Raw genomic sequence first — 21500 nt, 5'->3', positions numbered from 1 at the left:
AACCATCAATTGGCTGCCACCTGCACACCCCCTGCTGGGGATCGAGCCTGCAACCTAGGCCTGTGCCCTGACAGGGAATCGACCATGACATCTGGGTTCAGGGTCTATGCTCAGGCACTACACTGAGGCCCATAGCCTGGGAGGGATTCATAATTTTTTTGCTGATTTTAGCGATCTGTTTTAATATCCAGTTTGATGGCAGTATAATCAATTAGAAAACTGATTATCTAAACCCAGTCAAAAATGTAAATTACTATGATGATAGAGTAGCTCATGCACATTGCTTTTGGAACTATGTTAATTTGACATTTTGCATTAGATTTTGCTTCCAATTTAAGATAATTAAAAATATATTTTTTCAAATTTTATTTATTTTATTTTTAAACATATTTATTGATTTCAGAAAGAAAGGAAGTGGGAGAGAGGGATAAGAAACATCTATGATGAGAGAGAATCAGAATCATGGATCAGCTGCCTCCTGCAAGTCCCCCACTGGGGATTGAGCCCACAACCTGGGCATGTGCCCTTGACTGGAATCGAACCCAGGACCCTTCAGTTCTCAGGCCGATGCTCTATCCACTGAGCCAAACCCGCTAGGGCTAAAAATATTTTTAATGACTAGAACAATGTAAGAATAAGTAGTGTGCATGTGATAATAGAAATTTAGTTGTAATTTGATAGTTGTATTACTCATTCTTTGAAGATGCAACTATCAAAGGAACATTTGACTCTTGTTTTTTTTTTCATTGTTTATATCTGTTTTCTTATTTTGGTTAATGTTTACCCAAGGATTTTTTTTCCATTAATTTTTAGAGTGGGAGCGAAGGAAAGGGGGGAGAGACACAGAGAGAAAACACATCGATGTGAGGGAGAGAGACATTGATTGGTTGCCTACCGCACCCAGGTACTTGCCCTTGACGAGGAATCAAACCCTCTACCCTTTGGTGTGTGGGCTGACGCTCTAACTACTGAGAAACATGGGCCAGGGTTATGTTTTCTTGATAATTACAGTTAATACGTGCCTGTTTCCTCATATAGTAAATACAAAATGGTTCATACACCTAGGTCCTAGGGATGTTTTGTTAATTTGTGTATTTCCTTTTGAATGGTACTTTGGCATTGGTGTATTAGTTCCTTATTGAGGGAATGGACAACAGCCTTAAGGGGGAAGGAAGGGTTACAATTGCTTATCATACTGGAAGTTCAGTTTAACATTAAGCATTTGATTGGCTCTTTTTGTCAATTGAAGGCTTACAACATGCTCATTTGAGCTTAGAAGGAATAAAACTGTTGAAATAAGTACTGAAAGTTATTATTGCTCTTTTTTTTAACAGGTATTTGTTTGCTTATGGAAAGGTTGTAAAGTATATAACACTCCGTCAACCAGTCAGAGTTGGTTACAGAGGCATATGCTGACACACAGTGGAGACAAACCTTTCAAGGTAAGTAAACGTATGTGAGTTTTATTTTTTAAATTTCAATGTAAATTGACAAGATTCTTAATGGGCATACTTTTGCCCTTAAATTTAAAAGAACCATTTCTTTAAATATGTTAGTACATGTAATAGTGGACAGATCAGTGACTTGAATGCATGTGTTTTTGTTTTGTTTTGTTGTTGTTTTTTTAATCCTCACCTGAGGATATTTTTCCATTGGTTTTTAGAGGGAGTGGAAGGGAAGGAGGGAAGAGTTTGGGGAGGGAGAGAAACATCAATGTAAGAGACATATCGATTGGTTGCCTCCCATACTCAGGTTTTGGGATTCTTTAAACTATTCTCTTGATCTTTTCTTTTTGTAACTGTGATTTTGATTCTTGTTAGTCAGCTAATATTAAGCTTCATCATGGCTAAGTTGTTTCAACCCAATATTGCTTACAAATATTTACTTAACTGAAAAAGAAAATCAGTTGTATACAGCATGTTTAGTGATTGTTTTTGATTTCCTTTTTCTTTCTTGTCAATGTGGCTGTGGTTTGTCTGGATAAATTTGTATGTATATGTTTGAAACTGTTTCAGGTAAGCTCATTTTCCCCCCTACTCTGCTGTTTTTGTTTACTTTGAGCACAGCATTTATAGTTATTTAGTTGTCTTGGGTTAATTTATTTACTGTAACTTTTCCTCAGCAACTAGTCTTCTATAGCTCAACACGATGGATTCCTTTCATAATATTGACAGTTGAGTAACTTCTCATTGTGGTAGAGTAATGTTTAAAAAACAGCCTTTCTTTCAAGTCTGAATTGGCCAATCTTTTTAGGTATTTTGGAACTAAGAACCTAACCTAAAAGGTTGATGAAGAGTAGAAGAAATTTTATCAAACCAGACAAACTATTACATACTCACTCTAAGGTGGCTTATAGTTGGTGCATTCAAGCACATTCTGGTGATTTGTTGCAGGACAGAGTGAGTGATACTAATATTACATCATTCACTGTGATGAGTGATGAAATAATTTCTTCAGTACCTTTATTATTTGCTCTGTAATGGTAGTGATACTGCTCATATTAAAATATTTTACTTCTTTTCAGTTTTAGTGAAGTAGAATTGACAAAAATAAGATAGCTAAAAGTACATTGTGACTTGATATGCATATATAATTGTGAAAGGATTCCCTTCATGTACTTCATGCATCCATCACCTTACACACAACACATACATTGCAGTGAGAATCTTTTGCTTTTCAAGACTTTCTCTGTAATAATAGAAAGCTTTAAATACCCTAATTTGCTGTCTTTCATTAATTCTTTGCCATTTTGTATGTCTCTGTGTATCTGCATTCGAAGCTCTCATGGGTAGCCTTGGCAGCCAAGTTTTAAGAGGCTCCCACTCATACAAAGATGGTGTCTATCTATAATAATAAAAGAGTAATATGCTAATTAGACCGGCTGAACGACCTTCTGGACAAAGCCGGGGCTGCGAGGGTCGAGCCCCTTGCATGAATTTCTTGCATCAGGCCTCTAGTTGAGTATAAATAAGGATAATATAGCTGCAATGATCATCATGATTCTAAAAAATAAAAAATGATCTCTCCTGCCCCCCAAAAAAGAATGGTCACTGTTGGAGAATGGTAGGAATCTCATTATTTGGAAAGCCATAAGAATTGAGAGGTTCTTCTTTTATTATATGAACTGTGCCACGAGGTATCCAGATCCTGGTGCCTGAGTTGCACCCATGACCAATTAAATGTGATTCTCTGGGGCATGTTGCCAGGCATTGCTTTATTAAAAAAGATCTTTCCAATAGTTCCGATGTGCACCCACACATAAGAAACTCTGTTCTACGAGATAGTTCCCTTATTAGAGAAATATCACCTATGATATAGTAGCTACTACTAAACATTTCTCTGATAAATGTGCTCTTTGAAAGGAAGAAAGTCTATGCTGTGTTTACCATGTGCATGTTGCATGTGGGATTTTTATTAACTTACTCTTCTCTAGGCCTCCTTGATACCACACTTGCCTATTTTTCATCCCCCCTCACCCATGCTTCCAAGCTCAGTGGCTGCTCCCTTTAGTCTGCTTCGCTGGCCTCTGCCCTACCTGACTTCTAACTGTTGGAGAGTACTCTCTTAAGAGCTCTCACCCTTGGTGAGAATATAAATACTATTTATATTCTGGTTACTCTTAGATGTGTATCTCTAGCCCTAACTTTCCTTCTTGGATTCCAGAATAGAATATTCATCTTGCAAGTCTAATAGAGCATTTTGAACTTAATTAACATGTACAAAATCTTGAGGTTTTCCATTTCAAAAATGGTTCTACTTGAGATTCAGTAAATAGTAAGATCATCCATACAGTTACTCTGGTTTCACGAGCCCTGCATTATTCTTGACTTATTTCTAAACTTCTGTATACTCCTGTTAGTCTGACCTGCAGTACATTTTGAATTTGACTGCTACTTCTTACCCTCCTCTTTTATCCCCAGTTCATCTTCTGTGATTGTTAGTCACTACTATTTGAAATTCTTGGTAACTTCTCACTCTTTCCAAATTAAAATTCACATTTTTTTAAAAAAAAATCCTCATCTGAGGATATTTTTTCCATTGACTTTTATTACTATTTTTTCAATTGGATGTATTTTATTTTTTATTTTAAAAAATCTTTATTGTTGAAAGTGTTACATAGGTCCCCTTTTATCTCCTATTTACCCCTTATAGTCTGCTATTCCCAGGCCTCCACCACCCTATTATCTGGTTATGCATATATGTATACAAATTCTTTGGTTAATCTCTTTCTACCCACCCACCTTTTAGAGAGAGTAAGAGGGAGGGGGGCAGAGAGAGAGAGACAGAAACATCTATGTGAGAGAGACACATGAATAGGTTGCCTTGCGCACATGCCCTGACCAGAGCTGGGGATCGAGCCTGCAACAGGTACAACTGAGGTATGTGCTCTTGACCAGAAAATGAACCCGTGACTCTTAGGTCTAAGGGCCAATACTCTTAGCACTGAGCAAAACTGGCCAGGGCAAAATTCACATTTCTTAGCATTATGCAAGTTCTTCATTCCTGATTCTTACCTTCATCTCTAATCTCATTTGTTCCCTTACTATATCTTCATAGGAAATTGTGTTCTGGCCATAGTATGGCTATTTGTAGTTCTCAAATGGATCACACCGTACCTTCATTATGGTTTTTTGTGTAGGCTGTACTTCCTACCTGGAATTTTATTGATTGATTTGAGAGAGAAACATAAATTTGTTATTACACTTGTGTATGCACTCATTGGTGTTTCTTGTGTGTGCCGTAACGGAGGATGGAACTCTCAATCTTAGCATTTTAGGATGACACTCTAACTAACTGGGCTCTACCTGGAATTTTAAAAAGCCTTCATTTGGGAAAATGTTTAGATTTATGGACAAGTTGTAGAGATAGTAAAGAGTCCCCCTGTACCTTCACCCAGTTTGTTTTCCCTGATGTTCTCATCTCATGTTACTTTGGTACATTTATCAAAACTAAGAAACCGGCATTTTACCTGGAATTTTTGTTTTCCTTAATATTACCTGTTAATAAATACTGGTACATCTTTTGTGAAACTGGTATTTTCTGCTTGATGTTTCTGGAGCCCCTTATGGGGTTTCGTAGTACTTCATAGTCTTAGTCCTGGCAAAGCAGTCTTAGTCATTTGAATAAATCTATTGAGGGGAGGAAAAAGCCTCATTCCACATTTCACATTTTAGAACAGCCACTTCATTCACCACAGTGGACATAGAGTGTTTCAGTGGATTTGGGAGATAGAACATGTAAAACATTCAATCTCTAAAAACCAGGTTTTTTTTCCTAATTGTTGAAATGGTGCTTTTTCATCAGAACACCATGTGAGGTGGCTTAAGTTCAGGGGTCACTGTTTTATGTGTGGGTGAAAACATGAATATTTGAACACTAAAATACCACTCAGTACCATGAAATGCTCATGTTACCAGGAATGAAGGTGCTACAGGCCATTTGAGGCAACAGCAAACTGTCTCTCAGCTGTTCTCTGTGACACACACTGAGTGGAATATTGATTAGATGACACTTAAGGATTTGTATTTAAGTGAAATGTGTGTGATTGTATATTTATCCTCTAATATAATAAAGAGGCAATATGCAAATTGACCCTCACTCCATCACACCATCACAAGATGGCTGTGCCCACAGCAGAGGTGGAGTTCCCGTAACTAGCTGTAATGAGCGATCAGCAGCGACCTGAGGCTGTGTGGCGCCAGGCCAGGGCGGGGGACCTAAGGCTGCGCCCCCCACCCAGTGGGGCTTGATGGGGGTGGGGCCGGCTGGGTCTGGGTCTCGCATGATTTCGGGGTGCGTGTGGGTGGGCCGGGACTTGACTCTGGGTCCCGAGTCGTGCCCCAGACTCTGACAGGAGGAAGATTTTCATATATATTTTACTAATTTTCTTTCATCTTTGAGACTTCTATTATAGAGAAAGGGCAAATAGCAATATTAAAATATTTCCTCTAATTAATTCCCTTTTAATGTGCATGAATTTTATGCACCAGGCCACTAGTCTACACTAATAATAGACAAATATGTAAATTGACCATACATCCGCAGTGCCACACAGCCAATCAGGAGGGAATATGCAAATTAGCGGGACAAAGATGGCAGCGGCCACGGAGCCAGTGGGTGGGAGGCTTGGGTCGCCCCCGGCGAAGGAGCAAGCCAAGCTTCCCGCTTGCCCTGGCTGGCTGCTGAAGGAGGGGCCTGTGGGCGGCGGCCACGGACCCGGCCTGAGCAGGCGGGAGGCTTGGGTCACCCGGGCCGGCTGTCGAGGCCTGAAAATGGCCCTCAGCCCCCTACCCAGGCTGGCCACGCCCCATGGGGTGAGGGATGTGGCCAGCCTGCAAACAGCCCTCAGCTTCTCACCCAGGCTGGCCACGCCCCCCAAGTGAAGACCCTCACCCCATGGGGGCATGGCTGGCCTGCAAACTGCCCCAGCCCCTTGCCCAGGCCAACACCCTGCCCAGTGAGGACTCCCACCCCAATGGGGGTGTGGCTGGCCTGCAAACCACCACAGGCTCCTCACCCAGGCTGCCCTGCCCCTTAAGGGAACCCCCACCCTGATCTGGGACACCCTTCAGGGAAAACCAGCTGGCCCCCACCTCTGCACCAGGCCTCTATACTAATAAAAGAGCAATATGCTGCCCTGACCGGTTTGGCTCAGTGGATAGAGCATCGGCCTGCGGACTGAAAGGTCCCAGGTTCGATTCCAGCCAACGGCATGTACCTTGCTTGTGGGCACATACCCAGTAGGAGGTGTGCAAGAGGTAGCTGATTGATGTTTCTCTCTCATCGATGTTTCTAATTCTCTATCCCTCTCTCTTCCTCTCTGTAAAAAATCAATAAAATATATATGTTAAAAAAAGGGCAATATGCTAATTAGACTGGGAGACCTTCCAGGAGACCTTCCAGACATTCTTCTAGACAAAGCCATGGTGGCGGGGCTCAGGTAGAGGCGGTTAGGGGCCAAGAGGGGAGGGCAGTTGTGGGTGATCAGGCCGGTGCGGGGGGGGGGGGGGGCGGGCGTTGGGGGTGATCAGGCCAATGGCGGGGGGCAGTTGGGGATGAGCGGGCCGTCAGTGGTGTTCAGTTGGGGGCGAGCAGGCTGGCGCGGGGGGCAGTTGGGGGCGAGCAGGCCAGCAGACAGAGTGGTTAGGGGCAATCAGGCCAGTAGGCTGGTGAGCGGTTAGGAGCCAGCAGTCCCGGATTGCAAGAGGGTGCAGGCTGGGCTGAGGGATCTCCCCCTGCCCCCGCACAAATTTCATGCACCAGGCCACTAGTTTTTAATAAAAGTACTGTTTTTCATTCTAAATTTTTATAGGTATGTTTATGGTCCTTAATTGATGAATGATCAAAATCAAAGAAAACAGTTTTCTCTTAGAATTCTCATTATTGACTTTATTTTTAGACCATTGAATCATTGATTTAATTGTTGATTAAAATAAACTTGTGATATTTGCTCTCAGTTTTAGATGTACCAGGATGTATTCTTTGCAGTCTTGAAGGATCCCAGGAGAAAATGAATCCACTAAATCTACTGGGAACCTTATAATTAAGGCTAATGCCAGTGGAATCATACCACAAAATCCCTTTGATTTTAAACCTGAGGGGTTGGATCTACACTGTTACTGTCATCTCTGCCTTTTAATTATAGTCAAGTAGCTGTTCTAAATTTTAAAATGCAGAGCTTTTTCAGCAAATTTGTTTGACTAACCAATATTAAACTGGGAACCCAAGGGCAAAGACTCTTACTTATGTTATACTTGAGGCCCGGTGCATGAATTCCTGCACGGTGGGGCCCTCTGGGTGACCTGAGGGGATTGGGCCGAAACCCCGCAGTCCAACCCCGCCTGCAGTTCCTACCTGCCACTCCTACTCATCCCGGCCCCACTGCAACTGCTGCGGGCTCGTGCCCAATCAGTCCTGATCAGGAGAGGCTTGCACTGCCGCAGCAGCGCTCACCAGCCGTGAGCCCTGTGTCGGGCGCCCTCCTGAGGGGAGTGGCCTTGGGATCGGACTGAAACCAGCTCTGACATTCCCTGAGGGGTCCCAATTGTGAGAGGGCGCAGGCCAGGCCAAGGGACCCCACTAATGCAAGATCTGGCCAGGGAGAGACTGCGGGAGGGCTCCAGGGCGTGTCTGGCCCATCTTGCTCAGTCCAGATCAGCCGGACTCCAACAGCAAGCTAACCTACCGGTTGGAGTGTCTTCCCCCTGATGGTCAGTGCACGTCATAGCAACTGGTTGACCAGTCGACTGTCTGCCCTGTGGTGGTCAGTGCACATCATAGTGAGCAGTTGAGTGGCCTTAGCATATCATTAGCATGTTGCGTTTTGATTGGTTGAATAGTTGACTGGTCACTGGATGACCAGACACTTAGTGTATTAGGCTTTTATTACATAGGATTCTTTGAAGTATCTAACACATTGGCTACAAAAGATGCTTATTTCAATGTATGGGTTTTTTTTACATATATATTTTATTGATTTTTTACAGAGAGGAAAGGAGAGAGATAGAGAGTTAGAAACATCGATCAGCTGCCTCCTGCACACCCCCCACTGGGGACGCGCCCGCAACCAAGGTACATGCCCTTGACCGGAATCGAACCTGGGACCTTTCAGTCCGCAGGCCGATGCTCTATCCACTGGGCCACCCGGTCCCAGCTATGTATGTTTTTATAATATATGTTAGGGAATATAGGGATGGTATCTTCTTGGAAAGTAAGAAAGTAAGTATTGTATGGCTTATTTTGTGGCAGTACTGTGTAATAGAAATATGTTTAAACCAGATAGGTCATTTAAAAATTTCCAATGCTACATTAAAATAACTGAAACAGGTTAAAATAACTTAAATATCTTTGAAGTAACCCATTACATTACTTCAATATCGTATAAGTGTACAAAATTAATGAAATGTTTTACTCTTTATGATACAAAATCTTCCAAATTCGGTGTGTATTTTATAGCCATATTTCAAATGCTCAGTTAGTTATATTTATCTAATAGCTAAAATGTATTGGATAGTGCAAAACTAACCTATACTAGTAAGTATAATTCCACTTAAAAAGTACTCTCAATTCAGATGCTAAACAGTTGGTCTATGTTTAGATACTATAAAATTTGCATTTTCAGAAGTAGAGTCACATACCCAAGTTCAAACATACTTAAAAGTTTTTCAGTAGTTAAGTATTGTGTTTTAAATTAAAAATCAAAATGGTTATTAGGAAAGTACAACTAAAAACCATAAAGAGTCCTAGCTGGTTTAGCTCAGAGTGTCAGCCTGCAGACTGAAGGGTCTCAGGTTTGATTCTGGTCAAGGTCACATGCCTGGGTTGCGGGCTCCAGCCCCAGTGTGGGGTGTGCAGGAGGCAGCCAATCAATGATTCTCTCCCATCAGTAATGTTTCTATCTTTCTCTCCCTTTCCCTTCCTCTCTGAAATCAATCATAATAATAAAAAAACCATAAAGGTACTACTTCTTACTAGATGGTTTTAATAAAAGAAAAGAAAAATATTTGGCAAGGAGATAGAGCTGATGGTTATACAACATTTTGAATAGACAACACTAAATGGTATTCTTTAACAGTATGATATGTGAATTTCACCTCAATCAATAATAAAAATTAATTTAAATACAATTAAAAATTTGGTTTCTTAGTTATAGTAGCCTTACTTGGCTCTTGGCTCCTGTAGTCAACAGGGTCATTCTATGGCAATATAGTAAACTGTAGAATATGGAAACTTTATAAAGCATTATTCTTTCTTGGTACTCAAAGCATGTGTAATAAATTTTTACATTCTAAGAATTCAGTAACCATTAGATACTAATGGGGTCTATAGCTGAACATTCTTGGTGCAGGCTATCGGAGGACCACACAATATTCATAGGGTCCTTGTAAGAAGTAAATGCAATATTATTTTAAAGTACAGGATATGGTTGACAACCTTCTTTTCAGGGTTCCCATAACACTCTGTGCCTCACCCCTGATGGTAGTCCTTTGAAGTTACTTTATATGTATGTCTTGGTGACCACATGTAAGTAAGCACTTCCAGGGTGAGAACTATATCTGTCATCCTTATACTGACAGAATCTTGCATAGTACTGGACATAAAATAGATAATGATTTGAACTAAAACCTTGAATCACTCCTCTGCCTCTTAACTTAGTGTGCAGCCTAGAATGGGCAAAGATTTTTATTAGTAATGCTGAGTACCATTAGAGCCCATATGTCTCTGAATTTCAAAGTAAAAAGAATAATGATTAATGGCATTATATAAGGAGCTTGCTGTAAAGTGTTTCAGCCAGCTTTGGTTTTATCAGTTTCTCTAAGCAGTTCATTTCTGCTGATACATAGAAATATACCTATGATGTAAAATGAATGGAAGGGTTGAGTTGGGAGAAGTATCTAGATATGCAGTGAAAGTGTAAGGATCTCCTCAAAGGAGGATGAGCTCCTTTTCACTTAGGCAGTTTTAGAGAGACTTTGTGAATAAAATTAGGATCTCTACTAATAGAGGGTTGGGTTGTGCTTTTAGAAGTTTAAAATGGTAGAGGTGCCTATTGATAGAAAGAACCTGAAACATGTAGATTTTTTGTGACGTTATCTACCTAAAGTGTAATATAAATTGAACCACCTAGGAATAATCTCATGCATGTAATTGGTTAAATGTAACAGATTTGTAAGGCTGGACTTTGGTTGTCAAGTCAGAAACTAAGTCAATAAATTACTAATAGAAAAGATACCAGCAATCTAGCTGTGGGTTTTGCTGTTTGGGGTTTATTTTGGAAAATGTTATTTGTTTTATTTAACACTCATTTGTTAGAAGATCTGCATATATTATTTCCTAAAAGCTAACTAGAAATCATCCACTTTTACTATAACTAATTTGTATATTGTGATTTTTAACGTATATGCTAATTTTAGTGATATCCAAGTGTTCTGCATTCATTGTTGGAATAACAGGTCCACCAGGTTGACTTCAATAGCTAATCTTTTGTTTTCTCAATCTTGTAAGTATAGAAGGCTGAAGAGGCAGTAATTAATGGAACTTATAGAGAAGCTGCATAAGCCCAACTCTGAGCATAAGTCTTCTGTGAGAGGCTAGATTTAATAGTTTACAAATCAGTGTTACTGCCCTAGCTGGTTTGGCACAGTGGATAGAGCGTTGGCCTGTGGACTGAAGTGTCCCGGGTTCGATTTCGGTCAAGGGCATGTGCCAGGATTGTGGGCTCGAGCCCCAGTAGGGGCATTCAGGAGGCAGCTGATCAATGATTTTCTCTCATCATTGATGTTTCTATCTCTCTCTCCTTCTCCTTTCCTCTCTGAAATCAATAAAAATATAAAAAAAATCAGTGTTACTGCCTGGCCGGTATGGCTCAGCTGTTGAGCGTTGACCCAGGAACCAAGAGGTCGCCAGTTTGATCCCTAGTCAGGGCACATGCCAGGGTTGCTGGCTCGATCCCCGGTAGGCAGCAGATTGATGATGTTCGTCTTCTCTCATCGATGTTTCTCTTTCTCCCTCTCCCTTCTTCTCTGTCTAAAAATCAATAAAAACATATTTTAAAAATACCTGTATTACTACATTTCTTTCCTATCTGTTAGAATAGCAGGTTGGTTTTGAAATAGCATATGTTGTAAGATAAAAATAATTTTAAAAATCTAGAATGCAAGTAGTTGGTAGGTATCTAGTTCTTTGGTGTAAAATAACGTATTGCTCCTCTTACAAAAGTGGTTAATTCAAAACCAGATTTTTCTGGAAAGAAGGTTACACTGTTTTTGTTTTGTGAATAGTGGGAAGAGCAATAAATTGGGGAGTCATGAAGCTTGGATTTTATTTTCCAGCTCTGCCACTACCTAATGTATATGACTTTGGGCAACTTATGAAATAAAATGAAAGGGTTCTTATTTTCTGGAATTAGTTCTATAGCTTGCTGATTTACTTCTGAAAATTTACTTGTTCCCAATACAGCATCCCTGATTTGCTTTTTTACTTTTATTTAGTGTGTTGTTGGTGGCTGCAATGCCAGCTTTGCTTCTCAGGGAGGGCTAGCTCGCCACGTACCCACACACTTCAGTCAGCAGAACTCCTCAAAAGTTTCTAGCCAGCCAAAGGCCAAAGAAGAATCTCCTTCTAAAGCTGGAATGAACAAAAGAAGGAAACTAAAGAACAAAAGACGACGCTCATTACGTAAGTGTTTCACTGAAAATCTGTGTGTATTACAGTGCTTTTGTTCATATCTTATTCTTTCATGAAAAACAGTTTTTACTGTTCTTCAACTCTGCTTATCTACTTTTGTTAGCAGTAATAAACAGATAGGATAACTGTGGGACAATGTGAGAATTCAATAACAGTTTTATCTGCAGTAGCTAAGAGAGTGTGAGTCTATATATATGGCTTTAGAATACAAACTATATAGAATTATATTTTGAGGGCTACTTTGATTTTGTTTTAAGAAAATTTAAAACATGGTGGCGGTGTTGATGTTTCTAATAGTTTTTCTGAAAAATTGAACATGCTAAAGGTAAAGTACAAGTAAAAGTTAAGATAGGTTATACCTGCTCCAAAGTGATGTGTGTGTGAATAGCAAAACTATATCTTGAATGAAGAAATATGAGGGAAGCTATCATTGAAATGGGAGGCCACTATAAGGGTGAACTAGAAAGAAAAAAAGATTGCATCTTGTTTTTTTCTCTTGGGATTTTTGAGTAGAGTATAGGAGAAACTCCAGACACTAATCCAGACTATAAAGCAGACAGTTATCTCTAAAACATTGAAATATTTTTGTTACTACAAAGCTACAGTGGACAAATGAACACACCACAAGTGAAAAATAAACCTCTTTAAACTCTTAACTTCCTTATTGTTGAAATTAAACATTTATTTTTCAAAGTTCTATTGAATGTAGGTTATGGATCCAGTTACTTTTTGATTATGAGGTTTACCAGTTTTAAAAAAATGCTTGTGTACATAATTCTAACATATGTATGTAGTATATATGGGTAATACTGCTAATGCACATCATAAAACAGTTACCAAGAAAGACTATTGAAAAGCAGTGAGTTGAAAAGTGATATTTTCTTCCTTACTCTAATGCAGCAGTTCTCAACCTGTGGGTCGCGACCATTGGAAAACACATATAGCATATCAGATATTTACATTACAATGCGTAATAGTAGCAAAATTACAGTTATGAAGTAGCAACGAAAATAATTTTATGGTTGGGGGTCACCACAACATGAGGAACTGTATTAAAGGGTCGCGGCATTAGGAAGGTTGAGAACCACTGCTCTAATGGATCATGACACTCACCTACTTTGGAGACTATTGTTCAAGTTTAGTATTCTTTTTTGTTGTTGTTTATGCTCACCTGAGGATATTTTTTCCATTGAAAAAGTGAGAGTGGAGTGGAGAGAGGTGTGTTGGGGGGGGAGAAACATGGATGTGAGAGAGACACGTGGTTTGGTTGCCTCCCACATGTGCCCTGACTGGGGCTGGGGATCAAACCTGGAACCTAGGTATGTGCTCTTAACTGGGAATTGGACCTGCGACCAACACTAAGCACTGAGAAACACCAGCCAGGTCAAGTTTAGTATACTTTGATACTTTAATAGTGGACATAACATGGTTATGGTCTGAATAGAATAGGATCTTAAGTTTGAGGGCTCCTTATAAATTTAATTCTAGTGATGACATCTATGTTTGAATCTTGAATGGGGAGTGGTAGATTTGAATGATTTAGAGAAATTATTTTTCTTTTTAAACTTTATTTTTATTGTTGACACTTTTACAGATGTCCCCTCCCCATTTCCCCCCACGTTTGCCCACCTCCACCTATTTTTATTTTCTCCAAGTGCTTATCCTTCCCAGGAAAAAGCATATTTGGAGAGCATAGAGAAAGTATACTTTTTTCCCAGTAGTCACAGATCTAATGGGAAGGGGATCTGTTTCTTAGGATTAAGTAAAATCATACCCCTTTTCTCTTATAAATGTTAAATATTTTTTCTTTTTAATTTCTCATTACTTCATTCTTAGTCTTATGGGTTCTGCTAGTTTGTTACTAGTTGGTGTTTTTCTTATTTCTTTCTGAGAAAAATCCAATTACAACAGAGGTATCTAGGTTGCTTTGTGAATGCCAGCTTGTAAAATATCCCCTGCTCTCCCCAAAAGCTCTGGTGGATTAGTGTAGATGTTCTGACAGCTCCATGAATGGTGGAGGTAAATCCACTACACATAGTAGTAAATCAGAATAGTAAATCAGCTACATGTAATTCAGAATATGCTGTACTATGAAATCAAGCCATTTCTTCTGTTGTTGGTAAATTTTAATTTTTAATTACAGATGATCTTATAAGATTACATGTATCAATAAGCTCCATAGTTGTAAAACAACAAATTAATTTTCCTTATTTTGAGTAATGCTCTAATTAAGAATAAAAATAATATAATTTGTAATATTGGTGGGATGAAAATAAAATTTTTTAAATGTTCTTACCAAATTAAATCTTCAATGTATAAGTTTGTTGTGAACACACTAAAAGTTTGCTTTAGAAGACTTATTTATAATCAAGAAATACTTACCCAAAACCCCCAAATAATATTACCACTGTTAAATTTGGAAAAATTTTGATTACATATTAATGTAAAATGTTCATGAAATGCATTCCAAATATTTGTGGTGAATGAAATCTCAGTGTGTTACATAGATGGAGGTGGTCATCAGATTGTTGAAAGAAAATGCAGAGTGGTGCTCGGAGAGATACTGGAATAAAATACAAAATTATATGAAAAGTATAGTAGCTGAAATGTGGAATCATAAGTTCTGAAGTTAGAACCTCACACACCAAGAGGCTGAATTAACTTATATGCATTCATTAGTTGGGATTTTGCTTTTGTACATCCTTATCTTGTCAGCTAGACTCTGTATTTTGAAAGCAAAGAAAATTTTGGATTTAAACACTAGATTGATACTTCTTAATTGTTTCCATCTTTCTTATTACATATTTTTGTGAAAAATGGACTACATGGTTGTTTAGCAGACTGTTGTACTTATGTATGTATTCTTTATCTCTTTTGTATTGATTTTTAGCACGACCACATGATTTCTTCGATGCACAAACACTGGATGCGATAAGACATCGAGCCATATGCTTTAACCTCTCAGCTCATATAGAAAGTTTAGGGAAGGGACACAGTGTTGTTTTTCATAGTACTGTAAGTATTTGTTTTTGTTTTTCAAATTAATTGCATAGGTTTGTGAAAATGTGTATTTTAACTTTCTAAATTGCTCAAAATCTACAAAAATACATTTTAACAAGAAAAACCAAAACTTTTTGCTTTAAAAACATTAAAAATTTTTTTCTATTATTGGTTATAAAGCAATATTGTCTACAATTTGACATTTTATTATTAGGTTGAGTATTTTATCCTTTAATTTGAGCTATTTGGGAATATTGGGTTGGCATTTGGGCCACTAGGCATAGTTGGTGTCTTTTTTTACCTGGTTTCCTCATTTGTAAAATTAGAACATCAGACTTAACTTTTTTTTTTTTTTTGTAATATATTTTATTGATTTTTTTACAGAGAGGAAGGGAGAGAGATAGAGAGTTAGAAACATCGATGAGAGAGAAACATCGATCAGCTGCCTCCTGCACATCTCCTACTGGGGATGTGCCTGCAACCCAGGTACATGCCCTTGACAGGAATCGAACCTGGGACCCCCCAGTCTGCAAGCCGACGCTCTATCCACTGACCCAAACCGGTTTCGGCCAGACTTAACTTTTAAGCTCACATCCCTGTATACTGCATGTTCCTCTCTCACACACAAACATACATCTAAAGTTTGTGTTAAATAGAAAATGGATAATGGCTATCAAATCAAAGCTTTGTGAAGGGAAGGGGTTTTCATTCTGTTTTTTTCCAGTGATGTATCCCAACTTTCTTCAGTTGTTTGTCTCTGACATATACTAGGTACTCATTATAGTTGCTGAATTATTATGTTGCTCAGTATAGAAAAAGAAAGCTATCAAATTTGAAAAAGCAGTACACAACATAGTTTTGGTTGACTAGGAGTTAATAGAGTGTTCTCTCTTCCCATGCTACTTGCCATTTTATTGTCCGGTCATCTTTAAATTACTATAGTTTGGTGACAGTAAGTTAGTAGAAGTAAAAATTTTAGACCCGGCTCTTAGTGATTTGAATCCCTGGAAAAAGAGTTGTTTAATTTTGGCTATTGAAATATAAAACACACTAAATTAAGGTTGTATTTTCATAGTTTAATTAAAATGCATGAGGATTTACATACAAAATGTCAATATTGATGATATCAGTGACTCCACTGGTTTGAATCTGTATTTTTTCCATCTCCTATAATAAATTTCCAATTTTGATTTTTATTTCCAAAATTAAAGGCAGGAAATTCAAAGATTAGACAAAAGAAAGGGAACCTTTTCTGAAATTGAAACACATGAGAGAAGTGAGTTTGGGTTGAAGGAAAGGTATAGTATCTTACACTCTTTTAAAGAACATTAGAGATGCCCTATATAGTAAAAGCCCAGTGGCCGAATGCAGAATGACTGGTTGACCAGTCACCATGTCGCACACTGACTACCAGGGGGCAGACGTTCAACACAGGAGCTTCTCCCTGGTGCTCAGAGGGCGGCTCCACAGCCGCTCAGCTGACCAGGATGTCCGGTGCTCCCACAGCGGGCCTATCCCTGCAGGCCACACCCCCCCACCAGTGCACGAATCCCATGCACCGGGCCTCTAGTAGTTATATAAATAAAGATGGAAGGGTTGGAAGGAAAATTAGAGGGTTTGAAGGCAAAGTGCTTGCACTAGGAATTTTATTGGAATTCAGCAAGATCAGGAGCTTGCTCAGCAGGGATTGTTGGCTGCCTTCTTTGAAGTTTCATAATGTAGGTTTATGATTTGGTAGGTCTATAAATTGTTCAATAAGATGTGGTTCCCAAACGCATAGTGTAGTAACTAGGATAGTTCATTTCCTTAAATATTGATCACCTACTGTGTGCCACATATTATTGATGTAGCAATGAACAAAACAGGCTAAAACAAAACAGTAAACCATGCATGCCTATACTCTAGTGGAAGAGACAGGATAAACATATTAACTAGTAAGAGAAAGTGATGGTATGGGCTATTTAGTTAGATTCTGGATAGCTTTTGAAAGTAGTACTGATAAGAATTATGGATGGATCACATGCCAGATGTAATAAAGGAAGGAAAGGATGACTTCAGATTTTTTTTGCCTGGGCAGCTGGCCAAAGGATGGAATTGCCATTTAAAACAGAGGCTGTAGTGGTGAGTAGATCAAGGGAGAGGGATGTATTAAGAGCTCTAATTTCAGCACTTTCTGTAGAGTCATATAATGCCTGTGTGGTCACCACATAGGGAGATGGACACAAGTTTGAACTTAGAGGATAGGAGTGGCCACAAATTCAAATAAGGAAGTCTTCAGCATAATTAGTGGTATTTAAAGGTATCAAACAGGATACAATCACCAGGAACTCTTTAAGTATAAATAGAAAAGAAGAAATTTAAGGACAGGTTTGGGGCTCATTAACATTTAATAAGTAGTAAACCCAATGAAATAATGGTCTAATAATGAGCAAGTGTCTCTGCATATTAAGGAATAGGGAGTGGTGATGTGATAAAGAAGGTTGTATTTTAAAAAACAAAGTTTCAACTTTCACATGCTTTCATTAGAGCAGCTCCTGTGATAAAATCCTTAAGTTTACTGTGGAGAAATTGAGATGATTAAAAAAAAAAAAAAATGAAGCAACTACCAATAATGGTGATATAAGGAGTTTGGAAGAAATTTAAAAATTTACTGAAAGTCAAAATAGTCTGTGACCTTGAAAATAAGTTTTCTAGCTGTAGAAAACATCTGAGAGATTTTAAGAACATGAAACCTATGTTTGTCATAAATTTAAGAAACAGGAATAAGAGTGACTTGCCGCCCCCAAGCGACACTGGGGAGGTACAGGTAACCTTGACTGAGGGTGGAGTGTGATCTGGAGAATGCTTTTTTCCTGGGGAAAGTGGAAGGAAGAGACATCCATAATGGGAAAAGGTGTTTGTTGGACACAGTAGAAAGGAAAGGAGCTGTTTCTCGAAGTTCCATGGCTGGGAAGATTTTGATGGAGGCAGTATGTGTTAAGCATAATCACTTCTGTTAGCAGTCAGATTTTAAGGTTCCTAGTTATTAAATTAACTTTTATAGGAAATAATCATGCCGATAGTGAAACCATTTGGAGGAAAATGTATCTGTGAGGCTCTATGCTGTGCAGTTTACCTAATTTGTCTTCTTTAATTGAAACATTTTCTTTCGAGCCTTCTCCAGAAGAGGTCAGCAGATTCCTAGTTACCAGTCAGTTGGCTTGCTGTGCTTGCTTGGTTTGCATTGTTTTCATATCTTTTTTTTTTTTTGTCGAGGTATTTCAGCTCTATCTTTGTGCTTTTTAATTAATCTCATTGTCAAGTCTAGAATGGGGTATTGACTAGAGGTTTTTCAGAATGGAGATAGAAAGTGTTTCATTTTTGCATAGAGTGCTGTTGTTACTTAGTTCTAATATGTTTTGAGGATGACAATTTTGTGTGGCTTTTTAGAATTTAAACTTGGTAAAATATTGAGATTTAGATTATTAAAACACTAACGTGCTAATTTTGTTAATATGGAAATTGTAAATTACAAAATACCACCTTGATCTATTTTTATTTAATTTAAGTATTATCTCAGTTTTCAGAATCTGGTAATGAATGGCAAGTACATTGTTTTTCTGACCCTTCTACAGGTCTTTTTGTTCAGGTTGATCCACCTTTTAATTTATGTGGATTCCTTAAGATTGAACCTAACACTGTTCGGCTGATGTTCATTTAAAATAAAACAAACCAACCAAGAACCTCCAAGCAAACAAAAAATGTCTCCGTTGTAAATTACAGATTTTTCCCTTCCTAGAAGTATTTTTTCTTTACTGTTTGTTCTTTAAAAATATTCTAGCCAGTGTAGAACCTTGGCAGCATTCTAGCTAAGCCACAGACTTAGGAGATAGTAAATAGCATTTTTAGTCCCTTAAGAAACATAATATGGCCTGACTGGTTTGGCTCAGTGGATAGAGCGTCTGCCTGAGGACTGAAGGGTCCCAGGTTTGATTCCTGTCAAGGGCATGTACCTTGGTTGCGGGCACATCCCCAGTAGGGAGTGTGCAGGAGGCAGCTGATCGATGTTTCTCTCATTGATGTTTCTAACTCTCTATCCCTCTGCCTTCCTCTCTGTAAAAAAATCAATAAAATATATTTAAAAAAAAAAGAAAACATAATATGGTTTTTCTTTTTTAATATATTTTTATTGATTTTAGGAAGGGAGAGGGAAAGAGAGATAGACACACCAGTAATGAGAGAGAATCATTCATCTATTGCCTCCTACACATCCCCTGCTCGAGATTCCTGTGCCCTGACCAGGAATCAAACTCTGACCTCCTGGTTCATAGGTTGATGCTCAACCACTGAGCCACACCGGCTGGGCTGGTTTTTCTATTTGGCACCTTGTCTTCAGTTCGTTTTTTCCTCTTTTGTGAAAGTACATAATCAAAGGTAAAATTGGGGTGGGGGGGGGAACAAGGCAGAACAAGATGTGGTGGTGATATCTAGTTCAGGATACAACACTTAAAAGTTCTTGATTAGGATTAAAAGTGCCTTTAATGATATTAGAATAATGTGTTACAAATCATTGTTATGATTTCTTATCATTAGGTAATAGCTAAGAGAAAAGAGGATTCTGGAAAGATAAAACTTTTGCTTCATTGGATGCCTGAAGACATGTAAGTATTTGGAATACTATGTGTAATTAATAGACTAATATCTTTTATTTAAATCTCATACTCGGTCGGTGTCGCTCAGTGGTTGAGTGTTGACCTATGAACCAGGAGGTCATGGTTCGATTCCTAGTCCGGATACATGCCCAGATTGTGGGCTTAATCCCCAGTGTGGGCGTGCAGGAGGCAGCCAATCGATGTTTCTCTCTCATCATTGATATTTCTCTCTCTCTCTCCTTCTCTCTTCTTTGAACTCATAAAAATATGTTTAAAAATTAAATCTTACACTCAAAAATTACTTAACATTATTGGATTCAAATATAACAGAATTATGGAAATTAAACTATGAAATATTTTGAGGTCAGGATTAAAGAGATAATCTGTGAAAGATTTTTAATTGGATGTGGTTATTTTTAGAATTTTCAATGGCCCTATAGTAGTATGCAAGCAGCCTTAGTTGGCCCTTTGTTTGAATCATTTATTTAAAAAAAATTATAAACATTATCCAACCCACAGTGTTTTATAGAAAAAGCAGTTGACCAAGTTTTCAGCACCATTACATTTTTCCTGGTGTTTTAGTACCTTTTAGAGCACTTCTGACCCAGATGTTCCTTAATTTAGATTTTAGTTTTAATTTTCTTTTTATCCTTTTATTAAAAAATTTTCTCTTATTATAATAGGTAATATTGTAGAATTTTTTTTTTTAGAATATATTTTATTGATTTTCCACAGAGAGGAAGGGAGAGAGATAGAGAGCCAGAAACATCGATGAGAGAGAAACATCGATCAGCTGCCTCCTGCACATCCCCCCTGGGGATGTGCCCGCAACCCAGGTACATGCCCTTGACCAGAATCGAACCTGGGACCCCTCAGTCCGCAGGCCGACGCTCTATCCACTGAGCCAAACCGGTCCCGGCTTGTAGAAATTTTTAATGGAATTGATAAGCACCAAGAATAGAATAAATTTTTAAGAAGTAGAATCAAATTGTGTATACTTATTCTTCAAAAAATTAGCAATATGTGGTAATATTTGTCCTGGATTTTGAAACCTTTTTAAAATTTGTTTAATAAACTCTGTTTGCCGGAACCGGTTTGGCTCAGTGGATAGAGCGTCGGCCTGCGGACTGAAAGGCCCCAGGTTCGATTCCGGTCAAGGGCATGTACCTGGGTTGTGGGCACATCCCCAGTGGGAGATGTGCTGGAGGCAGCTGATCGATGTTTCTCTCTCATCGATGTTTCTAACTCTCTATCTCCCTTCCTCTCTGTAAAAAATTAATAAAATATAAAAATAAATAAATAAACTCTGTTTAAGAAAATGTTAATGAATGCGATGTGAATTAAATATTCTTAAGTAGGTTTGTGAGTTTACAGTGCACATTAGTATATCAATGTAAAGAAATCCATTTAGTTTTTAAAAAATCCTTTGACTATTAAGCTTCTAATAGTGTAGAACATATTTTCCACCACTTTCTCCTCCTTCCCTTTCAGGTTTTATGGAAATTAAACTATAGGACATTTTAAAAATAATAATTAAAAAATTATCTTTATTGTTGAAAGTATTACAGATGTCCTTTCTTCCCTTCTGGACCCCCTCCATCCAGTTCTCCCCTTCCCCAGGCCTTCGTTGCACTGTTGTCTGTGTCCATGGATTATGCATATATGGGTTATGCATATATGCAT

At 38.4% G+C, this 21500-nt stretch overlaps 1 protein-coding gene across 1 annotated transcript in view; it reads left to right on the top strand.

Annotated features, from left to right (window-relative positions):
• The window catches only part of AEBP2 (AE binding protein 2), a 58222-nt gene that overhangs the window by 29852 nt on the left and 6870 nt on the right, over positions 1-21500 (top strand). The window contains exons 3-6 of the mRNA XM_081084242.1: positions 1335-1442; positions 11991-12177; positions 15077-15201; positions 19759-19826. Of these exons, the coding sequence (XP_080940368.1) occupies positions 1335-1442; positions 11991-12177; positions 15077-15201; positions 19759-19826 (488 nt within the window). The remainder of the gene's footprint in view (positions 1-1334; positions 1443-11990; positions 12178-15076; positions 15202-19758; positions 19827-21500) is intronic.

Source organism: Myotis nattereri, assembly GCF_964212035.1.
Source record: "Myotis nattereri genome assembly, chromosome: 2".
NCBI lineage: Eukaryota > Metazoa > Chordata > Mammalia > Chiroptera > Vespertilionidae > Myotis > Myotis nattereri.
The sequence above is the reverse complement of the archived record's forward strand: the minus strand, read 5'-3'. Positions and strand labels throughout refer to the sequence as shown.